This window comes from Rhododendron vialii, chromosome 1a (genome assembly GCF_030253575.1).
Source record: "Rhododendron vialii isolate Sample 1 chromosome 1a, ASM3025357v1".
Classification (NCBI taxonomy): Eukaryota; Viridiplantae; Streptophyta; class Magnoliopsida; order Ericales; family Ericaceae; genus Rhododendron; species Rhododendron vialii.
Window position 1 is genome coordinate 38,247,702 of NC_080557.1, and position 27,584 is coordinate 38,275,285.

Below are 27,584 nucleotides of genomic sequence, written 5' to 3' on the forward strand. Positions count from 1 at the left end.
GAAGTTCTTCAAGAATTTCATTTTCATTTTTACCGGCTCTCTCTTTAAGTTTACGCGACAGGTCATCAAAGCATTTCGGGAGAAGAAAATAGATTATAGATCTTAGCTCATTAAGGTCGCCCAACAATAGTTCACAAATAAATGAATCCTGACATGACATAAGTTAACCAAATAAAGAAACCGAAAAAAAAATACGAGGAGCTTGAATACCTCTGGATAATCTGTAATGAGGAGCTTGAATTTAGCCTTCAACTTTTCTAGAACAGGATATGACTCACTAAGTCTTCTTCCAGATGCATCAAATATGATATATTCCCACAAGAATTCAGGAGGAGGATTTGTATTTACGTCCTCGTAAGTAGTCACATAAATTTCGAAAGACCCACGAGGACGCTTCTTGTTTGTAACAAGAAAAAATGATTTAAGGTCTTCCATCCAAATATCTTGATCAGCAGGAGTAACAAGAACCATCACGCGTTTACGCTCCAAGTTACCCCCTTCGCCCTCCAACTTTTTGATATATCTAAGCAAGGAAACTACACATTTGCGATAATCCTGATCATGATCATAATAGGACAATGTTATAATTACCATTTTTTTCCAAATAAAAGGGACACTTAGCCAAAAATTCAAACATATTTTCATTTTTTGAGCTCAAGACACGCTGTTTTGCATGATAAATAAAATACCTTTCACAACTAGTGAAAGAAAGTTCACTAATATTTGAATATTGATAATTTAGCATAAAATCAGCTACAAACCTCACTTCGCCGGCACCCACAAAGTTAGTGAAGTGAAATCTCACTAATATAGGAAAGGTACTGAAAATTCAAGACCAACAACCAACTCCTGGAACTAGTGAAAGCTCACTAAAATGCATAATAGTTCAGACCTTAAAAAGATATAACAAGGTACCAAACTTCACAGGAGGAGTTTCAGTACTTTTTCGATTTAGTGAAACATATTAGATTTTAAAGTAAAACTAATGAAACCTCACTAATGATCATAAAACATATAATAATTGATCAAACTTCACAATTGCTTTGGAACTAGTGAAACCTCACTAACACAACATATTTCAAACTAAAACAGAGAGAGAGAGAGAGAGAGAGAGAGAGAGAGAGTCATGGTAGGTGAGAGTTTAAAGAGAAAGAAAAGGATTGCAGTCTTATTCATGCCCCAAACATGGAAGAATGTCATTTTAACAGATAACCCGTGTGGCTGCACTTCTTTTGGAAATGTTTGTTGGATTTTTGGCTAATTTCTCCAAATAAAAAACACTTACCATCTCGTTTCGAATGAGTCCACTCCTCCCATTTTGGAACAACCTGATTAGCTTCTTTACTCTAGATATCTCTGCCGTATCTGACATATCTAGAATTGCACAAAAAACAACCTGATTAACTTCTTTACTCTAGATATCTCTGCCATATCTAGAATTGCACAAAAAGATGGGCATACTATAGAGGGGAAAGATACATAATCTCTAGGAAGAGCTCAAGTTTGAACCTCTTTAACAAACCTCTTTAATTTTCTTATGTAATAAAATGGTAAAGAGACAAGAGACAGAGACCAACTAAACTTACAATCAGCTTGTTCCACACGCCTTTCTTGGCCTCGGCCTCTTCCACAAACACCATAAATTGCCTCCCTCAATAATAATTCATCCTCGTCCTCTTCCGTCATTGGACCCCTGGATGAAGTAATGGCGTCATGATTACATAGGCTTGCATTTCATATGTTTTATTCAGAAAATGCAACATATTTACATGTTTCGTACTCTATGACCAGACAGTCCTAAACCAGGTTAAAAAAATAATAATAAGGGCAAAGTATTAACTGTTAGGAAAACATCATTATACCTTTTTGCAGCAATGGTACCTTTGGTCAGCAGAAGATATTCCATGCGCTTGTCCTGTAATTCAAGAGTAATTCAAGAGTAGTAATCATTATGCAAAACAGAGCATAAGGGAATCCTCCAAGTTAACACACCATATCAGATTCCATATCAGGAGCAATTTCTTTGGCCAAATCTTCAAATGTCTGTTTTTTCTTTCCTCTCTTTTTGCTTTGTTTTTTGGGCTTTCCACTATTTTCCACAGCCCTCTCTCCCTCTCCTTCTCCCTGAAAGGAAAATATGCAGAAAAACAATTCCAAAATGAAGATGGAGAGATAGCATAGACTGTAAATGAATAGATATTGATAGGAAAGATCACATTATGAATGAGTAATACCTTGCACACGTGCTCTTAATAGTACTTAATGGGCCAATGAAATTTTTCATTCCTCTTTTTGGAGGCAACGTCAAGCAGGGGATCCCTATTTGCAAGCAATGCCAGTTGTTGGCTATTTGCTTGCAATGTCGTGATTGTAAATATGTGCTGTTGTCTTGAATTGATAATTTAAAATACAACTTTATAATTCCAAATAAAAGGACAAATGTAAATAGTCATCAAGACTTTTCTTAAGGCAAATCTCAGAACCCAAACTTAATTTCTAATTGTTAATGTGAGCCACTTTGCTTAAAATACAAGGAAACTAATGATTCGTAGGGTTCCAAATTCAAGTGATACAATATTAATTCAAGTAATGCAATATTAGAGTAAACAAATACTTGGAGCCCTATGCCAACATTTCACGTATAATTCAAAATACAAGACAACAGTGATAAAATACCTTACACATTCCAACTATTGATTGAGGGAAAACTAGAGATATTACATGTGATTAGGACAAGGACATTGTTTACTAATACTTTGCTTTTAGTGTATGTTCACTAGTAAAGTTATTGAAATTAGTGTATATTAATATTAGAGTGTATATTCACTAGTTTATTAGGGTGTACTAGTTTGTTAGAGTGTATATGGTTTGAGCTTTGCAAGTTAGCCAAATTAGTGTATATTCACTAGAAAGTAAGTGAAATTTGTTGAATACCACTAAATTCAATGAATGCATATTCATCATGTCAAAGCTGCCCAATACTCAAAGAACTAAGTTTCCAAAGAGTAATTATTACCTCTATAAAAACCCCAATTGGAATTATGAACCTGGTAAAAAGCGTGGGATCAATTTTCCCGTAACCATCTTCCCCCCATTCTATACCCCAACTGTTTTTTATCTCAAGAGAGTGTACTCCATTCTTTCCATCCACATTCTCATTCTCATAGCCTGTTATAAGCACAGAATGGAGTTCTCCATCATCACCATCATCTCGAACGCTATCCTTACTCGGAGCCTTGTAAACACCCTATGAAAAAAAAGAAAGCAAAAGAAATGAAATGAAAGTCTTTCCATAAATCAAGACCCTAAATCCTTAGTTTATTAATGGAAACAAAAAAATCTCACATCCTCGTGCTCGGTGCTATCCTTATAAGCCACAAACTCCCCACAAATGAGGCCGGCAAGAATAGCAGGGCGAATTTCAGCATCCATTATCTTTATATCCTCTTCTGTTAGTATTTGATCACCACTCAACTTATTAACCTCATAATCACCACTCAACTCAATAACCTTGTAATCCTTTATTCTCAATTTTTGCACCTGAAAGACAAATCACAAAAAGTGAATCCAAAGCTTTCTTTATAAGAAAAATGACTCCACAGAAAAGGACACCAAAATTTTCGATATGTGCAAATAGCTTTTTTTATATAATCATGATATACGACTCATATACCATACGACTCATACCAAATAGGAATTTAATCATGCATGCATACACACATTACATGACCCCTGCTATTACAAATGATTACATTACATGAACCGTGGGTACCAAAAATAAAGACAAAGAAAGAATGAATGCTCGCAAAATTTAAAAGCGTGGATAAGTTATAAATTTTGGAAGGAAAATAAGAATACAATCCTTATATAGAACAACTTATTTTAAACACATACATTGTCATTATCCAAGGAGGCTCCGTTCTCCTTGATATGATCCAAAACTGTCCAAGAGCAACTAGACCTTTGGCCACCACCCTCAGGCTTACCACAGAAGACAGGCATGTGAGCAGCAACTTCTTTGGCCAACTTGTCCATGGAAACTTTTGGTCGATTCGTGTTGGGCTTGTGTATTGCTAGGTTTCCAACGCAAGCATCCGCCACGCTGTAGAAAGAACACAAAGCTACAGAAAGGAAAACGAAACCATGAAATTATGAGTCAATTGGGAAGTCAAAGGTTGCAAATTGGGGTTTTGGCATTACTAAAGCAGTTACTTACGGGTTTTTCCCTGGTTTTGAACATCCCCCAAACATCCTGGATTGTCAATACACCAACTGAAGCTTGGCGGAAATGCACCTGCAAAATTAAAAACTAACATCAAACAAAGTTTTCTGGTTAACTTGGTCAAAATTGGCTAGAAAGAAAACAACATAATAGAACCTCCAATGGGTGCATTAAGAGTACATTTGCTATGTGGGCCCACCTCTACTGTCCAATACATACCAAATTTACCTTATTTTACGTCTCCAAAGGGTGTGCTAGTTCGTTGCTAAGTGAGTGACGTGTTATGTCTATCATCTCATTAAGAAATTCGTGCCTTTTTAAAAACAATTGGCCAACATTTGTAAAAGCTTAGGGATGTAGTAAAATATGGGCTCATGTTAGTAACTTTTTTGAACAAGATAGCACACTCTAAAGCTAGCCATTAGAGTAATTGTCATGAGCATCCTTAATTGTTAGATCATTTTTATGGCACCAACCCTGGGACATCCAGCATACATACAATACAATCCAAGCAAAAAAACGGAACTTATTACCCAAACAAAGATAAGAAACAAGCACACTTGGTTTGTGACCATCCATTTTTTGGGGCTTTTTCTGGGTAAGTTAAATTTATTTCACCAACAAAACAACCCCTACATCAAGTCTTCATGGGAACAACCATTACATCAACCACACGAGAGCTTGTTCCAAGCAGGCTCAACACTCCTCCATTGGCTTAGACCATAGAGAGGACATAGAGAGGACAGATTGAGCATCCTAGCATCCCTTGAATGTTCCTGAAAATCCTCGCATTCTTTTCGAGCCACACATGGTACAAAGAGTTAGCCAGGACCAACTTATACAGAGTATGTTGTAACCCATGCCCCTTTACATGTTGATTTCGCCCCTCTAGAAAAACCATAGTTCCTAAACAAAGTCCCTAAGATGAAAGAGGACAAGATCTAGTCCATAAAACTAGCAGACTGCACATAACACAACACAAAAGTGGATTGAAAACTGGTTTTCAAAGTAATATAACCAACATAGAACATAACAATCCATGTGAAAACTGAACATCATTAGTTAGTGAGGAGGTTGGTTTCAGTTAGTTAGTTAGGGAATATAAATGCCTTCTAGGGCATTCTTGTGTACTCAAGAAAAGGAAATAATAGAGAGAAAGATTCAATTTGAGTTTATCTCGTTAGATTCTTATTAGATTTGTGAAACTGTTTCGCCAGTTTGCACTAGGTTTGAAATAGAACAAACTCCATAGAAGAATATGCATAGAACACAACAATCCCCTAAAATAAAATAAAAAACAGAAGAAAACAACCCTCATTCTTATTCTTCTTATTCTTAGTGACAGAAAAACGTACCTGAGGAAGAGGACTCCATATCTTGCAAAAGTTTGAGAAATCTCTAGCAAAAACCTTAAAACGCATAAAAAAGAAAAGTTTGAGAAATCTCTACCAAAAACGCAATACAAAAGAAAAGTTTGAGAAATCTCTAACAAAAACCTTAAAACAAGCAACCAGAGTTCTCTAAAACCAGAACAAAAACCTTAAAACCAGCAACCAGAGCTCTCTAGGGTATTTCTGTCTCTCTGGTATATGAATATGAAACGGGGAGAGAGAGAGAGAGAGAGAGCAGAATTTTCCCCAAATATAGGAATAATAGCTGTTGCTCGTCCTTTCTCCCTTGCCCGAAGTGCCATGTTGATCGTCCACAAGTGCCACCTAGGAGGGGTATCAGGGACTCTGAAAAGCAATTCTGCAGCAGGAGAGACAGTTTGCGTCTCACACTACCCATCCCGTACGAATGTCTCACTTGCGCGCCTCCCTTGCAGTCAACTTTTACATATGTTTGGAAGGGCATCCGAGCGCGCAAAATGGGAATGGTTGAGGTGGGGTAATAGGGTGGTTTTGGCTCCGTATATGAGAGGGGGAGAGGGAGAGGGAGAGGGAGAGTGGTGGTGAGGGTTTGTTCCTTTCTTTTCTCTTTCCCCTGTTTTTTCATCTTCTGTCTCTCTCCCGCCCTAAACCCCAGCACTCTGTCTCCTTCCCCTCAAGAGATTTTTGTGAGTATTGGGCGGTGTCCGTTCGACACATTCGGACTGTCCATTTTGATTTTGTACAGCTCAGATTTAAAGAGAGCGATGGTGTGAGAAGAGAGGAAAGATTTGTCCAATACACTTTTGGACGGCCAGAATGGCCGAGGGAGCGAGCACCCGTCAACTTGGTCACGTGGTTCCGACCCGGTACCCAAAAATTTCTCCCTCCCACTCTTTTATGAAAAGAAAGAGATTGGCAACTTCTACATCCAACCACCAATTTGCTAAATACAACCCACGAAATCTCATCATCTCATTACTAATAAATTTCCCATTTTAGACCTCTAAACATTAAAATTAGCGACAAAATAAATTAAGTGGGCATTTTATCTTCTCTAGCAGAAAAAACCTACTGAGGTTAATTTCAAGAGGAATATAAAGCAGTAATACAATTCGACCAAGAGGCATTTGGGCTAAATAATCCATTTAGATTTTTTTTTCATCCTAGCTTATTCAATTTTTCTTTGTATTTGTTAGTTTTCCTTTAATTTTGTAGATTATTACTTCATCATAACGAGATGAATCTAAAAAAATAAAAAAATTATGATTTAAATCCAATTTTTATTATTCAAAAAAAAAGGTTTCGATATTAATTTTTTAGATTTTAGATTCCTTCCATCACAACAAAGCAACAATTCACAAAAATTTGATGAAAAATAAAAAAAAATGAGAAAAGATTTAAATAAGAACAAAAAAAAAATCCAAATGGAATATTTAGCCAAAAAGCCCCAAGATGTAAAAAAGATACTAGTACAAATAAACCTCTTAATTAACCTCTGCTCCACTAATTTAATGGCTGTTCAATATTTTTTTTATATAAACCAAATGGGCCCGTGAGAAATCAGTTTCATCCGATATGTGTAGTTGTTCGATCCAATCTTTTCCTTTTTTATCCAATCTTCCCATTTTGTGCCGATTTTTAAAAAATGATAGCCGCCTTGGTCGTCCGCCAGTATTGTAGCTCTGGTAAGGTTTTTAGAGAGAGAGAGAGAGAATTAGGGAGAGTGAGGTGGAAGAGTGTGGCTCTGGTACGATTTTGTTTTGTATTGCAGAGAAGGGAAGGACGAAGTGCGAGTGCGGATCAAAAAAAAAAGGACGAAGTGCGAGTGGAGCAGATATTTGAATATTAGTATTCAAGAAAATGCAACTGTACTGTGAATACACCCATACGTATATCTGTATATATACGTATAAACTATAAAGTATAAATAGAGGTTTTGGTGCCACACTGCCACCGTAGCCGTCTAATTTGGGAAATGGGAAACCGACATAGATTTTGTAGAGAGATGAATATTGACACACACACACACATATATGAAATTATTGATTTATATCTCCAACGTGGGATTCATTTTATTACTATTAGTTAACTAACATTATTGCATAATTATTTGGCTTAGCCGCGCGGTAAATTGTGCTTCACTATCGAGATTAATTATGAATATATTTGGTTACATAATTATTTTAAGTTGTTTTGTGAATCTATTTACAAAAAGTTATGTTGTGAAAAAATAGACATAATAATAAATAATTGCTAAAAAAAGAATTTTAAAAATAGACATGGTATTAATCTAAAAAGGAAACGAAAATAAAGGGTATTAATGCCACGGATCGGAGATGAGCTGGAATCCTCTTTCACGTTATTATATGATCGCACTTTTCGTGAAAAATGGAAGACACATTATCTTACATACTCATTTTCCTGAGTAAAAACTGCCAGTAACATATTAGTGAGGTAAAAGAAAGAGTGAGGAAAGTAATAATTTGTAAAATTAGTTATGACAAAAAGGCGTAATTCATACAAGAAGTAAATCCCTCCAAGAGTACACATCGAGGTGGGTTCATACATGCATTTAGAGCATCCCCAACCCAACTCTCTCTATATCTCTATTTTGCATACTCATAATATTGTATTTTATTGAAAAAATGTATAATGTATATAGAGATTGTTATTATCCATACACACTCCAACCACAATTCTCTATTTCTATTTCCCTTTCTCAAATACACCTTCATTCCATTCCAAAATACGACTTTTCCTCCAAAATCTTTGTTATAAATACCTTTATGTATTTGTAAATACATCAAACATTAGTCTCATTTTAAAAGTATTATCAATATTTTTTCGACGATACTAAACTAAAAATGTATTGAAACCCATGCATTTTAATAAATGGAGTTGTGTCGACGTTCTGGCCAAGACAGCTTTGGATCACCCATTCGGCTTTAGTTCTTTTACTGTTGTTCCTTCTTGTTTGTCATTTTAGTTTCATAAAGATTTTATAGGGGTTAAATAACCCATACTTATTATTATTGCTTAATCTAAATTTCTGTGTAAAAAAATAAAAAGAGTGTCTCCATAAAGAAAACCAGTAACGGAGATGGGTTGTAGTGGCTTACCCGGCCCATTTCGCTTAACTTTTAACACTTTTTGTCCTTATTAAAAAAAATTGACGTTCGTTAGTTTTGCGCCAAACTTTTGTGAATTATTGATCCGTCTTGATGAGTCAAATCGAAAAAGTGAAATATTTGTACTTTTACCCAAATATTTTAGAAAATAATCACTTTTAGCAAATGTCAAAAAATTTGGTTTTTTGTTGTTGTTGTTGCTTAAAAGTGGTTATTTTTCAAATATTTGGGTAAAAGTAAAAAGTTTTTACTTTTTCGATTCCTCTCATTAAGAAAAATCAATAATCCACAAAAATTGAACGCAAAATTAACTTATTTTGCTAAAAGTTAAGTGGAACGTACACCATCCAAAATGATCTACATCAGTGGGTGGTGTTGGGGCCGAGGAACTGGACACCACGTATGCCAAGGGGGACAAGGACTGAATAATTTTACCCATCAATGAGATGGCCGTTCCCTAATTTTGCCTCTTCCTCATCTTCATATATACTACTATGTATTAATTAGTAGAACATTTAATAACACTGAGACGGTAAATTCAAGTAAGTATGAGACGGGAAAAAGATCATGCATTACGGTCTTTTGTGAATGAAATTTTTGTGTCAATCGATGTGCATTATAGTCTTTTATGATTGGACAAATGTCGTTACGATAATTGGGTCAACCACATCATATCAGTTATAATCTCACATTCCTTTTTGTCACAAACATAAAATCATGTTCACTCGTAGCCACGAGCAAACCTTGCGCACAAGGAAGAAAGAGATGAACTCTGGAATATTATTGATGTAAAAACTGAATAATTGAATAGGTTACCGTCCTTTTTATAAGACCCTAACCCTAGAAATTTGTGGGGGCTCCGTTCCGGATGGTTCGTACTTTTTGAATGTAGGTTCTGGGTTAGCTCCTGTCTCCTTGCTCAGTCCTGCAAAACGAAGCACGACTAAGAGACCACACCGGAGGTTCTCTGGGATGGCCCTCCGGTGCAAGAGTCAGTTTGAGCACGACTAAGAGACCACACCGGAGGTTCTTCGGGATGGCCCTCCGGTGCAAGAGTCAGTTTGCTTGCCAAGAAGAGTTAGGGATTGGGAGCTAGGGTTTTGTTTTTTGCGTACCTCTTCCAAGTAGGCATAATGAGATATTTATAGGGAACCCTTCGCTTGGTCTCCAAGATTGCACCTACGCTCAACACGCGTCGGCTGATATCACTGTTGCATCACGTTTAGGGTTTTACAACAGTTTTCATGATGAGCTGGCACCTTCACGTGCCACCATCATTGTCCTCATAACCGTTTGGATGATGTCACGACCATCATCATTGCCATGGTTACTGTTCTGATGCGGATGAGCTGGATCGTCGGCCAAGCTACGCTCGGCACCGAACGTGTTGTGGGACCTTCGGCAGCTATCCAAACGAACGTATCCTCCACCCGAGCAGGTGTAGGGAATAGAGCATTAAAGGAAGTAGTAATTAGAGGAACCCTCGGCAATAGGGACCCTCGGCTACGGTTGCTGATCCGAACGTCCAAAGAAAGATGTCTTGGAGTTGAAAGTAACACTAGATCACGCTCGGAACGGCCCGAGCCATTTTGCTCGGCCTGCTACAATATTCTACTGAAAAAGAAATCATAAATAATGTCAAAACAAGCGGCATTAAAGAAAAGATAATTCATAATTAATTAAAATAAAATCTTAATTCTTGTAGATCAAGAATTTTAATAAAGTTGAAAATCAAAATCAAACTGAATACGGAAAGTTAATAATTCTAACATAAACGAAAATATTCTTAATTAATAAAAATCTTATTCTAAAACAATAGTAATAAAATATAGAAACTCTCCAATTTTGTCTTACATCAGCATCAAAACATTGCATGATCACAAGGATTCCCCACATTTGTTCCGAGAGAAAAAGAAGAGTTAATCCAACTCACTAACCGGTGCACATAATTCCAATTGTTTCTTTCACCTCTCTAGGAGTTAATTAAATGCCACTGGGCTATGTCCATTTCACTAACGAGGTCTAATTCAGCTTGTAGCCTCGACGTCAGATTCACTGTGTCACTGTAATCTCCCCAGCACTTGTTTGACTCTTTTTCTCGACTTCTACTATGTCACTACTTCCATTTTCCACAACCACATCTCCAACCGCCACACCCGGGTCTCCAGGGTTTTCTTCAGTTCCGAGCTTACATTCTTCATCGTCTGGACATTGAACTTAATTCAGAGGCTTTCTGTTCAATTGACTCGTTTGAATTTCCAACGTCGACCCGAGATTTTTCAGTACTATCTTCTGCTACAACTTGGGTATTTTCTGTAGGAACGCTTTTGCACCATCTTTTTCCCTCCTGATAAGGCTTTCTTTCACTCCCAATTTCCCAAATACCCACAGCCCCCACTCACTCTCATTCAATACCACATAGTCTCCTCAAGCCTAGACAGAGAATCATTCGAATCGTCTCTTCCGTACGAGTCCAAGATCGATACTCTACTTCCTGGCCACCCTCTTGTGGTTACCACAAGACCCCACGGAGGGCGTGCTTCGATCAACAAAGTCAAGGTCACGGAGTGGGATATTTACAACGATGGGCGTTTGATCGTTCATGGGGTGGAGGACTTCTTTGACCCTGCGTTTCAGACCCTTTTGAATCCGTGGTACGATGGCAGCAACAACAAGACCTACAGGGAGATTGAGAGGACGGTTTCATCGAATTTGGGGTCTGGGGCTCCTTTGGAGAAAGACATGGTGATGGGCAAGCTGTTAATTATCATGGCAGCAGTTGCCTTTGCTGGAACGTGTCTTTCCCTTGCATGGGTTTACCAGGGTAGTCGGCGACATAGCGAATACGGTCATTAGTACAGAAGTTTATTAGGCATACAATAAGTATAGCTTCAACAACCAGACCAACAATAGCAACATTGGCAATATGGACACAAAGAATTCGTCCAAACGGAAACTCTTTTCTTTCTTCGTTGAACGGCTTAATTATGGCGCAATAGGTTCTGGCCGCATCAGTAATTGTGTCTTTTCGCTCTCCTATATATACCTCTTTCGGCATAATTTTTCCATATGGGTACGTTTCGATTAGGTCAGATGATGGTGATTTTGTATGAATACAGTAGTAGAAGGCTAATGGCTTGTGATATGATATAGCTTCATAGTCTTGTGTAAAATCAGAAGAGAAATATATGTAATGGTTTCATTGAAGTTACTTATGAGTTATGATTCAACTCATTAGCAGAGCACTCCATTGGAATTGTTGCGAGAATCGATTCCTACTAGGAAGAAAAACATTTGGGTCTGTGTCTTTTTCTTCGATCGGATTGGAAAAAAATATACGTTGGAAACACATCACTTTAATTATTTGTTGTGTTATGAGTCATGTTCTTAACGCAATCGTTGTTGAGTTCATTTTTTTTAGAAAAAGCAACGTATCGTGCTATATTTCATGTTCCGGTTCAATTGTATCGAGAAGGCCAATAGGGATATTATCATCACAAGGGCCTGAGTCACATAGCATGTGTGAGCGAAAGCGTGAAAGCGTCTTTTAAAAATATCCCGAAATACTAAAAATTCTAACTTCTCACAACCAAATGCCTCGTATGACTACCCATACACAAGCTAACTTCTCACAACCAAATTCCAATCTAGTTTTTTGTTGGGGATTTATCACACAATAATCCAATAATTATAAGAAATGTCATGAAACGTGCATAATCATGAACGCAATTAAAAAAAAGAAGAAGAAGATAATGAGAGTTGAGAATTGGAATAGCCTGTAAGATCGATGGAGGCATGCCATGCATTTACTTGCCCTATAGCCATTTTTTTCCTTCCTTCGTATAGATTCTAACATTTGAAAATGACTCCAAAAACGACCCATTGATCACCCATATGTCTCTACATTTCACGTTTAGTGCGAGACGGGTGATTCTATATTTATAATAGTCAAAACACCTTGTTTTTAGAGTATTCACAATGGCATAACCAAAACTAAAAGATTTTAAACGTGAACTTACACTAAAAAACAAATCACTGAAAATGGATGTTCAAATTTAGCTGATAGAGAGAATATAAGAGCAAAACCACTACTGATAAATTTAGAAATTAATTTTCCGTTCTATAGTAATTTGTTTCACAGTTTCTTAGGTTCGATATCCTTATTTGTCCTTCTACTCCTGAGCTCACACGTTGCCTTAAGCACGATTTTAGAAAGACCAGCCACCCATTGATACAGGTCTTGCCAAACATGCACCATTTCTTCCCATTTTCCTGTTAGCCAAATCAATTCACTTGATGATATGATTGACAAAATGCCATGGTGGTGTTAACCCTAATCAGCTAATTGAAGAACACCAACGTAGCAAGGAACAACAAATTTAGCTAAGAAAAAGAAGATGATAATAATGAGATCCAAGCAGAACTGTATAAGTAGTAGAAGAAGAGCACTAATATGAACTTTTATATTCACAACAATTGTTACATTTTCTATTCCCACATATCAACATGATTCCACCCACTTTATTCCTAAACAGTGTGGTGCTGTTGGATGGTTTCAATGTCCAATCCCTTCAGCTTCACCACAGACTCAACATGTCCCTTAAGTGTGTGCAACTCCCTTAACCTGAAAAACAAACAAACATGGAAATACAGAAAAGTATGTGTCATTCATACTGAGTAGTTATTAAGAGCGAGCGGTGAGCAGAGGCGCAAAGGTCTGTTGGGGTCTAGGCGTGAGAAGAAGGCAAGTTCTGGTCTTATTGAAGCGAGGCGCACTTAGGCAATAAAATGGCAAAAATAAAGGTTTAGAATGTGTACCCTGTAAAAAATCTAAAAAACGTCTACTAAATGCCAAATAGTCAAAGATTGTTGCATAGAGAAGAACTAAAATGCCAAATTCAATAAAAGACACTCACCCAATATTTGAAACAAAGGCTTAGAGAGATCATTTGATTCAGGTGAGAGATGAGAGATCGGCGTGATGTACTACTGTGTGAGGATCATTTAGCCCTTCGGTTAAGGACCTTAGTTACATTTTTGCCCTTTAAAATTAGATTTGGTGCAAATTGAAAGAGGCTCATCAAGCGCACGCCTTGCAACTTTTCCAAGGGACGTGCCTTGGTCACCCAGGCCTTACCTTTGTCAAGTCGAGCCTTGTCGCACCTTTAACAATTGTGGTGTCATTGGTAAGTTTCTTATTCATTTCTTTTCTTTTGTAGTCGAAATATGAATTTACCTGGCAATTTCAGCGCGTTTCTTGGCCTGCTCGGCGATCTCTGACAACTCGCGGTAGTTGTCGTTCTTCTCATTAAAAACGCCTGAAGCTTCTGCAGGGAGGCCGTGAAGTGTTCTTTGAGCCAATGCCCATTGTGCTTCCCTCTCCCCTTTACCATAATCTTTCTTGGTTGTGAATGCAGTCTAGACATTTAAGACAAATGAGCGAGTAAAAACCAGAGGGAAAAAAAAAAGTGAAAGAGAAAAGTTCCGTAACCATCGACCATAGTTATGGTGTTCTAGGAATTTGGTAAGCTTGTTTATTAACCTTGTTCTGTATCATGCTATCCCAGGCTTTACCACTCAATGCGTAGCGGATAATGAATTTGAGGACATCGAGAGGGAAGTAGGTAACAACGCTAAAGATCCAGATGACTCCAGCCCATCCCCATCCGATTCTTTGGATCCGGGCAAATTCCCAGTTTGCATATACAGCAATGGCTGTGGCCACCTATATGGAGCAATGACATACATTCGGAAATCATTTTGGGATCAAAGTGCTCCAAAAGAGTACAAAAGAGATAAAACAATAAACAGAGTAGAAACTTAGACAAGGAAGCTTACCAACTGAGCTGCAACAAAGGCAACAACAAGCAATAGACCAGGGCGTTCAACGAAAGACCAGCTTTGTGACCTTGTCACGAAGATGAGTGCTTGACTCACAATACTCACTTGAAGGTACAGAGCAGCGGTGAGCTCATTTTGTTTGCCACTGATTGATTGAACACCGAAAACTTTCTGCAAATAATGTATGAATTAGCGCAGGGCAACTACTAGCTTAACGGTAAACACATAGCCTACAAACTAGGTTTTGGGTGAGTCTTATACGTCTAGTTTGTGCATATAATGCCAAAGGTTAGGGTTGTACCCAATCTAATGTATCTACCCCTCTCAGACACCTACTACTAGGTACAAATTGGATATAAATGAAAGAGTGTTATTTTCTGCTTTGACTTAATCAACTTACTGAAAAGAAGTCGGTGTCGGAGGCGAGCCAGAAAAAGACTACGGTCATGAGAGCAAGGTAGGTTCCAAGGACAACACCAGTGGCAAAGATTTCCTTGAGCTTCCACGAGTCTGGCACCGGAGATGGCTTCACTCGATCCTTGGAGATGGTCATGATTGTTCCGTCATTTAAGATGGCGATGATCAAAACCATGAAAGGCGAGAAGTCGAATTTCCACATGAGAGCTATGAGCATGAATCCTATCACAATACGGATCGTGATAGAAACAGCATAAATTGTATAGTTCTTCATCCTTTGGAAGATGGCACGACTTGTCAACACAGCACTCACAATAACACTAAGCCCTGGCTCGGTCAAAACAATGTCAGACGCGCTCCTGGTTGCATCAGTTGCATCTGCAACAGCTATACCAATGTCTGCCTTCTTAAGTGCTGGGGCATCGTTCACACCATCTCCAGTCATCCCACAAATATGCTTTCTCTCCTGAAGTTTCTTCACAATCTCATACTTGTGCTCTGCATATATTGCCCAATGTTAACACTAGATGTTTTGTGTCATTCAACCTAGCGCTTTAGGGCATAGGATCATTCATATCCTTTGTTTGCCCTTCTCTGTCCTGCCATCTGATGCTGACATATCGTCACAATTTGAAGTTAATTTGAACTCGGTCACAAAAGATTATCATATAACATGAATTTCAAGTTATTGGGATGTGTCAGCACCACCAAAACAGTAGAACAAAAAAGGAGAACATTTAATGGGCATACGATCTGATGCCCACATAAGAATGTATTTAAGTTAATTTTAAACAAATTTACCAGGGAAGACTCCGGCAAAGCCATCAGCCTTCTCAATGAGCGCATCAACAGGAATGGAAGAGATAGACTCATCCTTGCTCTGCCCAAGAAGGGAGGATGATGGGTACATGTTGGTGCCCATGCCAAGCCTACGGCCGGTTTCTTTTCCAATGGCAAGCTGGTCACCGGTGATCATCTTGACATTGACACCAAGGTCAAGAGCCCTTCGGATGGTCTCTGCACTATCATGCCTAGGGGGATCGAAGAGGGGCAAGAGACCTACAAATTCCCATGGCTCACCAGCGCTCTCCTTGGTCTTCTCTGGGACTGTCTATAAACAAGAGCACAATCTAAGTTTGGTATCATGAACATGGAAGTGAAAATAAAGACCAAAAACTCCTTTCTTTGTGTAACTAGTGTATTTTTTGTCCACTTCATTTGTAGCCGTCCTGACTTCCATAATCCTACTTTTGTTTGAACCTTCTATTTATTTGTCTGAGCTTTGTTAGTACATTTCTAAATCAATTTTCAAAAGTTTTATCTTAAGTGAACCAGAAGTGTGTGAACACAAGTTTTACACGAGTACCTTTGAAAATTGCTCCAATAGTCCAATGTAAGTTAATCTTTTTACACTTGCAGTTCAGCATTATTAATGTCAAGTTCCTTTTCAGCATTTCCGCATACATAAATGCTGATTTAGGACCGACTGCTATTGACCAAAAAAGGCTAACTCAGTCTTGAGGAAAAATTCATCACCTGTGACATACTAGAACATGTAATAGATGTTCAAGTCATAGGCTGTAAGAAATCTCACCTGTCTTGCAACACCTAAAGAACGAAGACCACGATCAGCAAAGTTATCGATGATCTCATGGGCCTTTTTGCAAGCATCACCTTTGAGTTCACAGAGATCAATAATCTGGCATATGCGACGGTTCTAGACCAGTCAAAAATTCTGAAACAAAATGCAGTTCATGGGAAAAATTGCTCATATGGAGGAGTATTAATTGCTATATAACTTACTTGCTCAGGTGCACCCTTGCTACTTCTATGCCAATTGCCATTAGAGTCAATGTAGGTTATTGCAGTTCGCTTATCCACTGGATTAAATGGCAGGAAATGAATCTCATTGATTCCTGCTCTTGCCTAAAAGCATCACGTGAAAGCGAAAATAACGTCTAATTCAACAAGCAGGCATATAAAAAAGTATAAAATGAAATATTCTCCAGTTAAATACCTCCTTAGGATCGCCCAACATCCCAACAATTGAAGCATCAATGGCATCCTGATTTTCAACCCTGGAGGCCCTAGCAGCGAGCAAGACAACAGTGTCCTTATCACTGTCTTTCACAAACACCTGTGATCATGGGAGCACATTCATCATTTCAAAGTTTTTTTAGATTATGACGTCTCTCCTGTTAACACCTCATTTCCATAGCTTTTTTAGGTCATAAAGTCGCTATTTATTCATGTTTCTGAAGCACTTATTCAGAACACCTTCGTATCGTACTTAAACGTGAGGGAAACACACATTCGTTTTTCCCTATCAGTTCTTGAATGCACAGATGTTTTCAGTGTTTTCTTAACACTAGGGTAATTCCAAAAGTTAGCCATAGAAGTTCGAAAAGGAAGCTCTCTGAAGACTTCAGAAGAGCTCATTCTGAAAACAGAACCACACAGACTGTTTTGACATGGAAAAGGAAGCTCTTTGCTCCTTTTTTGGCCTTTGGGAAGGAATGAAAAATGTTCTCGAAAACTTACTCCGAAAACGGCACCCAATAGGACAAGCATTGACAAGAAAAAAGAGGTTCTATGATCCTTTTTTGGCCTTCGGGTCTTTATGGTACTACGGAAAGACAACAAACCTCAATCAAGTTCTTGTCCACTGTGAGCTTGTTGAGGGTGAGGGTACCAGTCTTGTCACTGCAAAGAACATCCATCCCGGCCATTTCTTCAATAGCAGTCATCCTCTTGGTAATGGCACCTTGTTGAGAGAGCCGGTGAGACCCAATGGCCATTGTCACAGACAACACCGTTGGCATAGCGATTGGAATCCCTCCGATGAGAAGAACCAACAGATTATCAATGCCATCTCTGTATTCCCTGCCCTGGATTGGGTACATCACGACGAGCTCAATCAGCATACACACGGCAATGGAGCAGATGCAGAAGTTTCCAATGGCAGTCAACACCTGATGAAGTATTCAATAATGAGGGATTAGCATCATTTTAAAGCTTAACTAGCTCGAACTTTTTTTATACAAAGTGAATATATTGGAATTTTTGTCATTGTTTGCCTGCTATAAAACCAGTAATTTGTTGGGGTTTGCTTTGAAGAGCAGTAGCAGTACCTTTTGGAAATGACCCACTTGGTTGGTGCTGTCAACAAGGTGGGCAGCCTTTCCAAAGAAGGTGTGGACACCAGTGGCGATAACCACAGCCTCAATCTCTCCTTGCTTACAGGTTGAGCCGGAAAAGACCTCATTTCCGGGGTGCTTTGTCACAGGCAAGGACTCACCGGTAAGAGCAGATTGGTCAATCTTAAGAGGATCTCCTTCCAAAAGACGAGCGTCTGCTGGGACAATATCGCTCAACTTAATGCTGATTATATCTCCTGGAACCAAGATTTCTGCCTCCTGCTCGCTCCATTTGCCATCTCTCAACACCTTCATCATACTCAAAAAAATTAGCCACAATTTGATTTCAATGGACTCACCAAAATGCGATGTTTGGCTGCATTTCTCAAGATTTGATATTGGAATTTATTATCTCAGAACACTCAGTCAGTCAATGATTTTCCAATCCTATTTTAGATACAAAACACTATCTAACAAAACAACACAAGTAAGTTTTTCATATTGCCGAAACCATTACCCTAAAATGCAATATGATTTGAAAACAATAAGGGTATTTTCAGAAAATAATTTCCTGAGCAACCAGACAACAATGAAGTGGCGAACACTGAGCACTTAAAATGCTATACCACTCATGTGCCAGGTTCAAATCCGGAAAGTCCCCCTCCCACACCTCTACTATCGTAAAAAAACAAAAAAAAAACAAAAAAAAAAACTTGAAAAGTGTTTTCGAAAACTGATTTTGGTTAGTGCAGTTTGGTAGTAAGGATGAAGAAATATAGTACCTTGGTTTTGGGAGCCAGACCTGCCATAAGAGCAGCAGCTGCATTTCCTGCATTATTTTCTTCAATGAAACTGATGGTTGAGTTGATAATAAGCAGCACAACAATTCCCACAAAGTCTTGCCAGTCTGGAGGCTTGCCCTGCACAATCCTACTCTTCATTTAGAGAGAGAGAGAGAGAGAGAAGTGTAAAATACCCCTCCATTTGCCAAAGCAATGGCCATAATGGCAGCAGACTCCATGACCCATGACAAAGGATTCCACATAAAACCCAAGAACTTGAGAAGCTTGCTCTCCTATTAGGAATTTCATCAAACAGTTCAGCATCAAGAAGTAGTACAATGCTAAAAATGCAAGTAGAAGTAAAAAGAAAACAAAGGAATGAATCCAAAGTTGTACCTTTTTCTCTTCGAGCTTGTTGAAGCCGAAGATTTGGAGTCGCTTCTCTCCTTCCTCCGTTGACAAACCTTCCCTCGTACATTTTAGCTGCTCGAAGACTTCCTCGATGGGAATGTTCTCCTGAACACCACCCATACATAACAAATTCATCACTTATCATTCTCTCGTTTTTGTGAGAATTTCAAGATGGATTTGCAACAAAAAAAGAAAAGTGGAGAAGAAGAAGATAGAATGTAGTAAGTGTAAGTAGGTATTTGAGCTTGATTGGGAGATCAAAACACGCCATATCATTTATTTATGAAAATTGGATGCCGTCGTACAAAAGGACTTGTGCACCATTCGAACCGTCCGTTCGTCAATTCAAATTAGATTTCATCTCAGCAATGAACGGCTCAAATGCTACACGGCGTTGGATTACAGAACGGACGGCTCGAATGCTGTACAACACGGCACGGTGCTGTGCACCACCCGCACAGCACCTTCCCCAGTATGGAGAAAATAATCAAGAATGATGTGACAATGTTACTTTTGAAATTACTACTAGCTCAATGATTTGGTGATTGATTCGAATTACAACAAAGAAAAACCGTAAATGCATAATATTCCCTCCGTTCTAATTTTGTATCAGCATTTCCATACGAAAATTCTGTTTGCATAATATTCCCTCCGTTCTGATTTTTTAGTCCATTACAAAAAAAAAAAAAAAATACGGGCAATTTCCAGATGAAAAATAACATACTTTCCATGCATAATTCTTGAATTTTTTTCTTGCAATGAATAAAATATAAAAATTATCCCTTTGAATTGGTGTAGAGATAAATAAATAAAAAGTATGCGAACAAGTACTTTATTTTTATTTTTATGGAGGATGGTACGTCTTCTTAATTCCGGACTAAAATTTTTGGGGCAGAAAGTGTAGATTGTAACGAAAACACAAGAAAAATCCGCATTGGTAGTTCACAAAATGCTTACGAGATCGATTTGCTCATTTTTGATCTCTTCCAAGGAGTGGTTAGCGGCCATGGCGGATCACAGAAGAAGAAATAGGAACTAAGGAAGAAAGAAAGAGACCGCCGCTTCCCTCAATCTCTCTCTCTCTCTCTCTCTCCTCTCTTCTCTCTCTTTCTCTTCCCCAACTTCTCTCTCTCTTCTCAGCCCTTCCCCATAAGCAATCAAAGAACAGGAGAGAGAATGAGAAGTTGGGTCGGTATTTAGAAGCACCTCCCAATCCCAACCCTATAACTAACTTTTCTCACCCCCATTGCGCGGGAAATGGTAACGAACTTGGTCAACGGACAACCTGTGATCACCCGTTTTGGTCTTTCGTTGGCGACCGGTAACGTGTCGGTTATTGGTTGTTTGTTTCGGCTTTGAGGATGTCCAAAATCCCCGTTCTGCCTACTATAATTAGAAAGCATTTTGCTCTTGTTATTGTCACCAGAAGTCGAGGCACACGAATGTGGTATAAACTTCGGTGCCAAGTGGTGAAAATTTTATGTTGTTTTGCCGTACTAATTTTGTTACGGTCTATATTTTTGTGCTACTACTTTTCAGTTCTGTTCGTTTGACAGTAAAATATTTTACTTATATTTTTGTGCTTGGTTGAATAAATTAGGAACAACTAAAGGTGCATTCTTTTGGCCTTAACTTAAACTTAAACTTAAAATGAGAAATTTGTCTTTATTTGAATTTTTTTCGCATTTGTTAGTTTTGTGCCAAATTTTTGTGAGTTATTGATTCGTCTCGACGAGACGAATGAGAAAAGTAAAAAAAATTCACTTGTACCCAAGTATTTTGAGAAATAACCACTTTTTAGTGCAAAAAAATGGTTATTTCTCAAAATACTTGGATAAAAGTAAAGAAATTTTACTTTTCCAATTCCTCTCGTCGAGACGAATCAATAGCCGACAAAAGTTTGGCGCAAAATTAACAAATGCGAAAAAAATTCAAATAAGAACAAAATTCTCATTTTAAGTTTAAGTTAAGGCCAAAAGAATGCACCCTAACTCTTAAAATTACAACGAAAAGTTAAACAAAAAATTACAAAAAGTAAAAAATATCAAAATAAGTTTCAAGCTTATCAATACACTTGTAATAAAAGAACCTAGCATGGTAAGCCAAGACATGATATAAAATTACATTGTTGCCCTCCGAACTTTCCTTTTCGTTTTTTCCTTGCAAGTGTTTGTGTTTGGGTAGTTTTGGTATTTGACCTACATGGTGAAAAGTCAAATTTACCTTTTTAGTTGCGTACTGCTTGTTCTTATATGTTTGGGTATTTTAGACTTTTTAATTCCAAGTACAGGACTGCGTTGCGTAATTTTTGGCCCAATCTGGTCGCGTTTACCCCTGTTTTCCGGTTCTTTGTCGACAAGAAAAACGTACGGAGGAAAAAGAAAACTCATGAGACTCTCAGCATCAAATCCCGCAAATCCGGACTCTACCAGCGGCGCCGAATATAGTCTTCTCTCCGCTTTGCTTCTTTCACACGGTCTCTCTCTTTCTTCTTGCTCGCCACATTTGCTTCCTCACACAGCCCTGGCCCAAGCTGAAGATGACAAGCCCAAGTTGTGGGGATTTTTTCAGGTTTGTATGACGTCCAATTTCTTTGGTCGAGAAATATGCTGTTTGAAATTGATCTTTCTTCTCTTTGCGTGCGATGATTCTAATTTAATAGTTTGTATACACATCTCTTCTTCCTTCAGTTATGTTTGAAGTAGAAAATTATGCCTCAAATAGACACATGAGTCTCCAACCCCAAATCGAACATCAATGCCAATTTCGCCCATGGTCAGGTAAAATTAATCTTACAGTTCTTTTATTATGTGGGTTTTAGTTAATGGTGTGTTTGTGCTGGATTTCTTGCAATAATGTAGTGTTTTAAAGGGCTCATTTTGTACAACTATGAAGGAAATTTAATCGAACTATAGATTTTTGGGACTTCGGTCTATCACAATCTCAAGACAAGGAATAAAAGGAAGCTCTTGAGGATTTCAATAAGATGAACAAAAAGAAAGTTCGCTAGAGATGAACAAAAAGAAAGTTCGCGAGAGATGAACAAAAAGAAAGTTCGCTAGACTGATCTTTCTTACTTGAGTATTAAAACTATACCCATTCTTGATGTTTCCTTAATCTGTTCTTTTTTGCTTCATGTCCTATACTACACATATTGATTAGTCAAATTTTGAATCTTTAACAGTGATGTTCTTCCTTTTACGGTGACATTTAACAATTTGGAATTGTGAGTCTCATTTTATTTTTAATGTTTGTAGCTTTACGTATACAGATTGTCATGATGCTTCCATTTTTACCAAAGTTAATATTGTTCCCATGCCGGATACTGTTACCGCTTCCTGGATTTTTACATTCAATCATACTGAAAGGGTATTTATTCATTGTCTGAATGCTTCTGCTGCATTGATAGTTTCAATTAATTGGTACTGAGGCCCTATTTGTCTTGAGGTTTAAAGATTTTTTTTTGCGTGTGTTTTATAGAAAGGAAAACAATTGCAGTATATTTGGCTCAAAGTTTTTAAGCTGACTTTCTTTATGACTACTATAGGTTTTGTTCATTAGTAGCTTAGTCTGATAACCATATCTTCTGTAGGACTAATTGCATTGTGCAAATCTTGACATTCCATTATCTTTTCCATGCAGGATAACAAAATTTAAATTTCTCAGTTTCTTGTGGGATCCATTGTCATGGGTCATGGAAGCAGCAACAGCGATGGCAATTGTCATTGGTAATGGGAGAAATGAGTTTATTAGACCTAGGATTTGGTTTATAGATAATTTCTTTTTTCTTACTAGGGCATTTGACTTTGTCTTGCTTATTGCACAATGCTAAGTACATCTAATTAGTAATCTGTTCCCTTGCCATGTTTCTGATATGTTATCTGTCATACTATTGCATGGGATTTGTGCTTTGGAGGTGATATGTTCACAAAAGGTCCGGGTTAAAATTTCAAACATTTTGGTTGCTTTGTTTTGTTCTCAAATCTGGTGTTGTACTCTTTGCCGTTTTTCATAGTGTGTATGGGTTGGGTTTATACAGGATTGTGATTATAATAAGTAAAATTTGTTGAAGATTAAGCGGTAATTTCGAAGATGAAGAGGTCTAGAGATGATGTGTTCATGGCTGCTCAACTTAAACGGCTCATCGCCTAATCTCACGCCGATCCGATGTAAGCCCCTCTCTCTCTCTCTGTCTCTCATTATTCTTGTATTGTGAGAATTTTAACCCGTGGCCGTGGTTATGAGTGCTTGTTCATGTGGTGTTTAATGCAACAAATAGGAATTAATCATGTAACTAATTAGACTAATCTCTTTCACCATGAACTTGTTATCAATTCTCATACATCAGTTACGGTTATTATTTTCCTGATCAGGAATATATTTTGGATTTCCCTGTTAAAGCTTTGGATTTTAAGTTTGGGTTTTTGTTACTGGTTCTATTAGTCTTTATATCGTGCGTTGAGGGCAACGAAGTCAGATTTTGTGGAACTCTCCTTATAATTTAACAACAAACTTGATGTTTCATAAAATTTGTCTCCCAAAGTATAACTCTCATCTCAAAAGATCAAGATCTGAATGAAAGAAAAGGTCATAATTGGAATGGTGGATAATGGAAAAGGCCTAAAAGGAAAAGAAAGAGATATCAAGTATTTAGATTTAAAGCTGTTAGGAATGGCTAATATGCTTATCTAATGCCTTAAAAGTGGTTCAACAAATTAAATTGTTCTATTTAAGGAGTTGAATTCTAAACTTTTTATTGTCGTACGTTTTTTGGGTTATGAAGCTCTGAGCATCCTCAAATGATGTCTACATTGGGCACTTAGAAACTAACAACAAACGACGTGTTCCTTGATGTCATGAAAGATTTCAAGGCTCAAAGGTTTGATCATTTGTTCTTTCTTCTATTCTTAGAATCAAAATGAAGTCCACTCTTGATTGCTACATTCCATTGTTTACCTTCTTCTTTTTTGTAGAATTGACACTATTGGTAAAAGAGAGGAGCTATCTTTCGCTTTCATATGAAAACAATCATCAAAAGAAACTATCAAAGCGGCTGTATTCATGCAGCAGTTTTTGGGTATAAAATTTTCATTTTCAAAAGCAACTTATTTTCCTACTTATGTGGTGTGTTCTATTTGAGATATTGATTGATTACAACATAATGTACAAAATGGAGGATGTATTCATTCCTGAGGTCAATCATAATTGATTACTTGTGTGGCGTGTTCTTGTTTTTTATGGATAATACAATTTGATTTGAACACCATTCTTGCATTTTTATTGCATAGCGTTTGAAGTAGTAGGATTTGATGGAGAAGGAAGAATTTAATTTAAAAATGGGAATTTTTTTGTTTGGTATGGAAATCTGAAAATAAAATTGGAGTTTGATGGATTAAAATTTTGGGCTTCGGTTGATGATTTTTCGAATAGCATATACGAAATCTTTATTTTCTTTTTATGCAAATTTTTATAATTGTAAGCATGCATCAAAAAGAAAAAAGAAGGGGTTAACATGGTTTTGTTAATTCCACGTCTTGGCAAAGCCATTTTACAACATGTGACTTCTGAAGTGTAATCAAAAGAGTAGATCATAAGTTTTATTAGTCTTGTGTATTGGATTTCAGCATCTCTTTTAATTTTATGATTTGATTCGTTCTTGTCATTGTTGTTGCAACCTCATATTTTTTTTGTTTAGTTTGTAGCCTTCATCTTACAATTGGTTTTATTTTGTGTTTGAAGTCTACAGTCGAGGGGCTATCGCTTCAATTAAAGCTACTGCTTCGATGCCGAAAACATCATATAGGTGGAGGCTCTGGTAATATGTCTCTCTGGATCCATAACAAGATAGGAATTTTAAAAGGCAATCTCCTTTTCTCCATCTATGTTATGAGTATTTTATCACTTACTATGTTCAACCTTGCTATGCCAAAACAGTGAACAGATCACCCCATATACTTTTTTCCTATATGTTTTTCTATTTTATGACCATTGAATGTACATAGCCTAGGTCTCTTTGTTGTAGATGATTGGCTTGCCAAATTCTGTACTTCAGCTGCTCATATTTCCTATTATTTAAGCAGATATTGATTATTTAGATTGTTGTTCACTGATACGCAAGAATAATGCATCTAAATTGGCTTGCATTTAATTATTTGATGTCTTGTTCAATGACTTTGCCTTAGCTATGACATTATCTCAGGCTCAGCCGCTCAGGTACACTGAGGACTTGGAGTATATTTGAAGGAATGAGAGAATTTTAGAAACAGCTATGGAATATGGTTTTGATGTGAGGCTTCTACTTTTGTGCAGGCCCATGTCGACTACATTAAAAAAAAAAAAACTCATTTACGCGAAATTGTGGTAATAAATTTTGCTCTTTTCTGTTTTTGCGCTTGGTAGTTTGCTGAAAGATTGTAATGGAAACAGAGAGAAAATGGGATAAATATAGATGAGCTTAATGTGTTTTCAAAAGGAATTGGCTTTCCTGAATGTACTGATGTTTTGATGAGCTTAGGGATCGTATGTATGCTCTGTAAAGACATAGAATTAATTTGCGGTGGTTTGAAATTGAAATTTAATAAAGAATAAATGAGTTGTTGTATCTCGATAAATTAGTATGTAACCATCGTAATGTACCTCAATTAAATTTTCATATTTAGTTGAGTGATTAATAGAATTGTTCATCTACTATCATCACTACTAAAACCAAAAGAGATTAAATACTTTACACAGTCGGTATAAATATTTGTTTTTTCTTCAAATTAATTACATTGTCTCACGTCACTGCGTTCTATTAATTGTGATCACTGTTTTGACAACCTGGCGCAATGTAATTGATTTTGAGAAAATAAATATTTATATCGCCGGTGTATATAATTTATTCTGAAACCAAAAACACTTTCCGAAACCAATTCATTCAATGAGCACTAGTAATAAATAAAAGAACCAAGGGTGGTAAGCCAAGACATATGGTGAAAATACGAAATTGCCCTCGTCAAATTTGTCTTCCAATTTGTTTTTGCATGTTTTGAGGTGGTGGTAGCTTAGGTATTATACGTTTTCCTTATTTCACTCAATGAAATTGTACTTTCATTTCCGGATTTTACTGAAAAGAGTAGTTACTTCAGCCATAAATTGATGCAGCGCCATCTCATTTCTTCTCGGATTTTGAGGGTTGAAAGTGGAAACGTAAGGACAAAGCAAAGAAAGTCTCAAGTCATAAGTGTGTTTTTCAGCTGGTTTGCACGGGAGTTGTGGTACGTGTTCCGCCACAAAGCCAATTTCTTCTTTCGCGCTTTCTCCTCTCATCTCACTTTTCGATCTCTCAAGTGCATCTCTCTCTCTCTCTCTCTCCAAATTTGATTTCTGTAATTGGATTTGGTGTGTTAACTCTGTTCCAATTTTTTGCCATCATTTTGTGTTTGTTAATGCTGATTGAACCCAGGTGATCCAATTGGATAGATGGCTTCAAGTTGAAATTTAAGTCATTTGAGGAGAAAGGAATTGCAAGATTAAATCTTTGAAAAGGTCATTTTTAATGTACGTGTTTTTTTAGGAATTTTGTTGATTTATGCAGCTTTTGGGAAATTTTGTTAAAGTTGAATGTTTGCTAAAGTTCATGATGGGCCTGTCATTGAAGGATTAAAACATTTCTTTAGCAAAATAAGGGTTCGCCTTGAATATGATAGAGGTACCAAATTTATTCCGTTTGTTCAATTCAATTTCCATAAAATCTGTGGTTCGTTGAGGATCCGGATCCTCTCCACACATCCCTCTCCCCACATCTACCATAGCTTTCCACCAAATGCTGCCAACACATTAATGAACTCATCCAACGGCCCAGATTAAGCCAAAGCCCCACGTTTTCAATCCCTAAACTACACGACACCGTTTCAAAAAATTTCCCCAAACGGCAACTGCTACACCGTTTGTCCCTCCTCTTCTCTCTCTCCAAACCCATTTACGAACTCAGTGATTTCAGTCCCTCTGATGAGATCAGCCCGGACTCCGGCCACTCACGTGTGTTCGGGCGAGTGAAACTGACCTCGTTGATGAAGCTTCTTTGAATCTCGACACCGGTAGATGTTGACCTCTCCAACTCTTCGTTTGATTTGATTTGTTTTTGTTCCGGTAAAAAATAGGGTTTTGCTTGTACTGTATTCTGATTTGATTTTTCAAAATTTTATAAGGTTAAATCTTCGTGTTCTTACAGAGAAGGTTTAATCTACTATTCGCACCCTGTGTATTCCAAGAGTAAACTGTGAGGAGTGAAATCA

The 27,584-nt window shown here is 37.5% G+C and overlaps 1 protein-coding gene and 1 long non-coding RNA gene across 10 annotated transcripts; one reads left to right on the top strand and one right to left on the bottom strand.

The window, feature by feature from the left end:
* Positions 1-13,030: 13,030 nt before the first annotated feature.
* Positions 13,031-20,516, bottom strand: LOC131304796 (ATPase 8, plasma membrane-type-like). Of its 2 annotated transcripts, XM_058332225.1 has the most exons (15): positions 20,266-20,516; positions 19,294-19,413; positions 19,092-19,190; positions 18,898-19,035; positions 18,110-18,424; positions 17,624-17,950; positions 16,996-17,115; positions 16,782-16,904; positions 16,573-16,677; positions 15,780-16,089; positions 14,962-15,476; positions 14,559-14,732; positions 14,263-14,445; positions 13,957-14,138; positions 13,036-13,344 (listed from the first exon to the last, which is right to left on the bottom strand). In XM_058332225.1, the coding sequence occupies exons 1-15, from the start codon at positions 20,314-20,316 to the stop codon at positions 13,248-13,250; spliced, it is 2,859 nt and encodes a 952-aa protein (XP_058188208.1). In that variant the 5' UTR covers positions 20,317-20,516; the 3' UTR covers positions 13,036-13,247. The 2 variants fall into 2 exon arrangements, with proteins under 2 accessions (XP_058188292.1, XP_058188208.1); XM_058332309.1 differs by lacking the exon at positions 20,266-20,516 and having other exon boundaries at positions 13,031-13,344; positions 18,898-19,045; positions 19,294-19,339.
* An 866-nt stretch (positions 20,517-21,382) lies between these two features.
* Positions 21,383-25,897, top strand: LOC131305765 (uncharacterized). Of its 8 annotated transcripts, none has more exons than XR_009193376.1 (6): positions 21,383-21,879; positions 21,999-22,088; positions 22,951-23,477; positions 24,092-24,187; positions 24,282-24,385; positions 25,048-25,402. It is a non-coding gene; the product is annotated as an uncharacterized LOC131305765 (long non-coding RNA). The 8 variants fall into 8 exon arrangements; XR_009193681.1 differs by lacking the exon at positions 24,282-24,385 and adding an exon at positions 25,508-25,897 and having other exon boundaries at positions 21,384-21,879; positions 25,055-25,123; XR_009193526.1 differs by lacking the exon at positions 24,092-24,187.
* The last annotated feature ends 1,687 nt before the right edge of the window (positions 25,898-27,584 follow it).

Excerpts from the sequence above, each read along its gene's own strand:
- LOC131304796 (XM_058332225.1), bottom strand. The coding sequence starts at position 20,316 with ATGGCCGCTAACCACTCCTTGGAAGAGATCAAAAATGAGCAAATCGAT. Across the intron at positions 19,191-19,293 it reads ACAAGCTCGAAGAGAAAAAG|GAGAGCAAGCTTCTCAAGTT; the intron begins GTACAACTTTGG and ends AATTCCTAATAG. Across the intron at positions 16,678-16,781 it reads GCAAGGGTGCACCTGAGCAA|ATTATTGATCTCTGTGAACT; the intron begins GTAAGTTATATA and ends CGCATATGCCAG.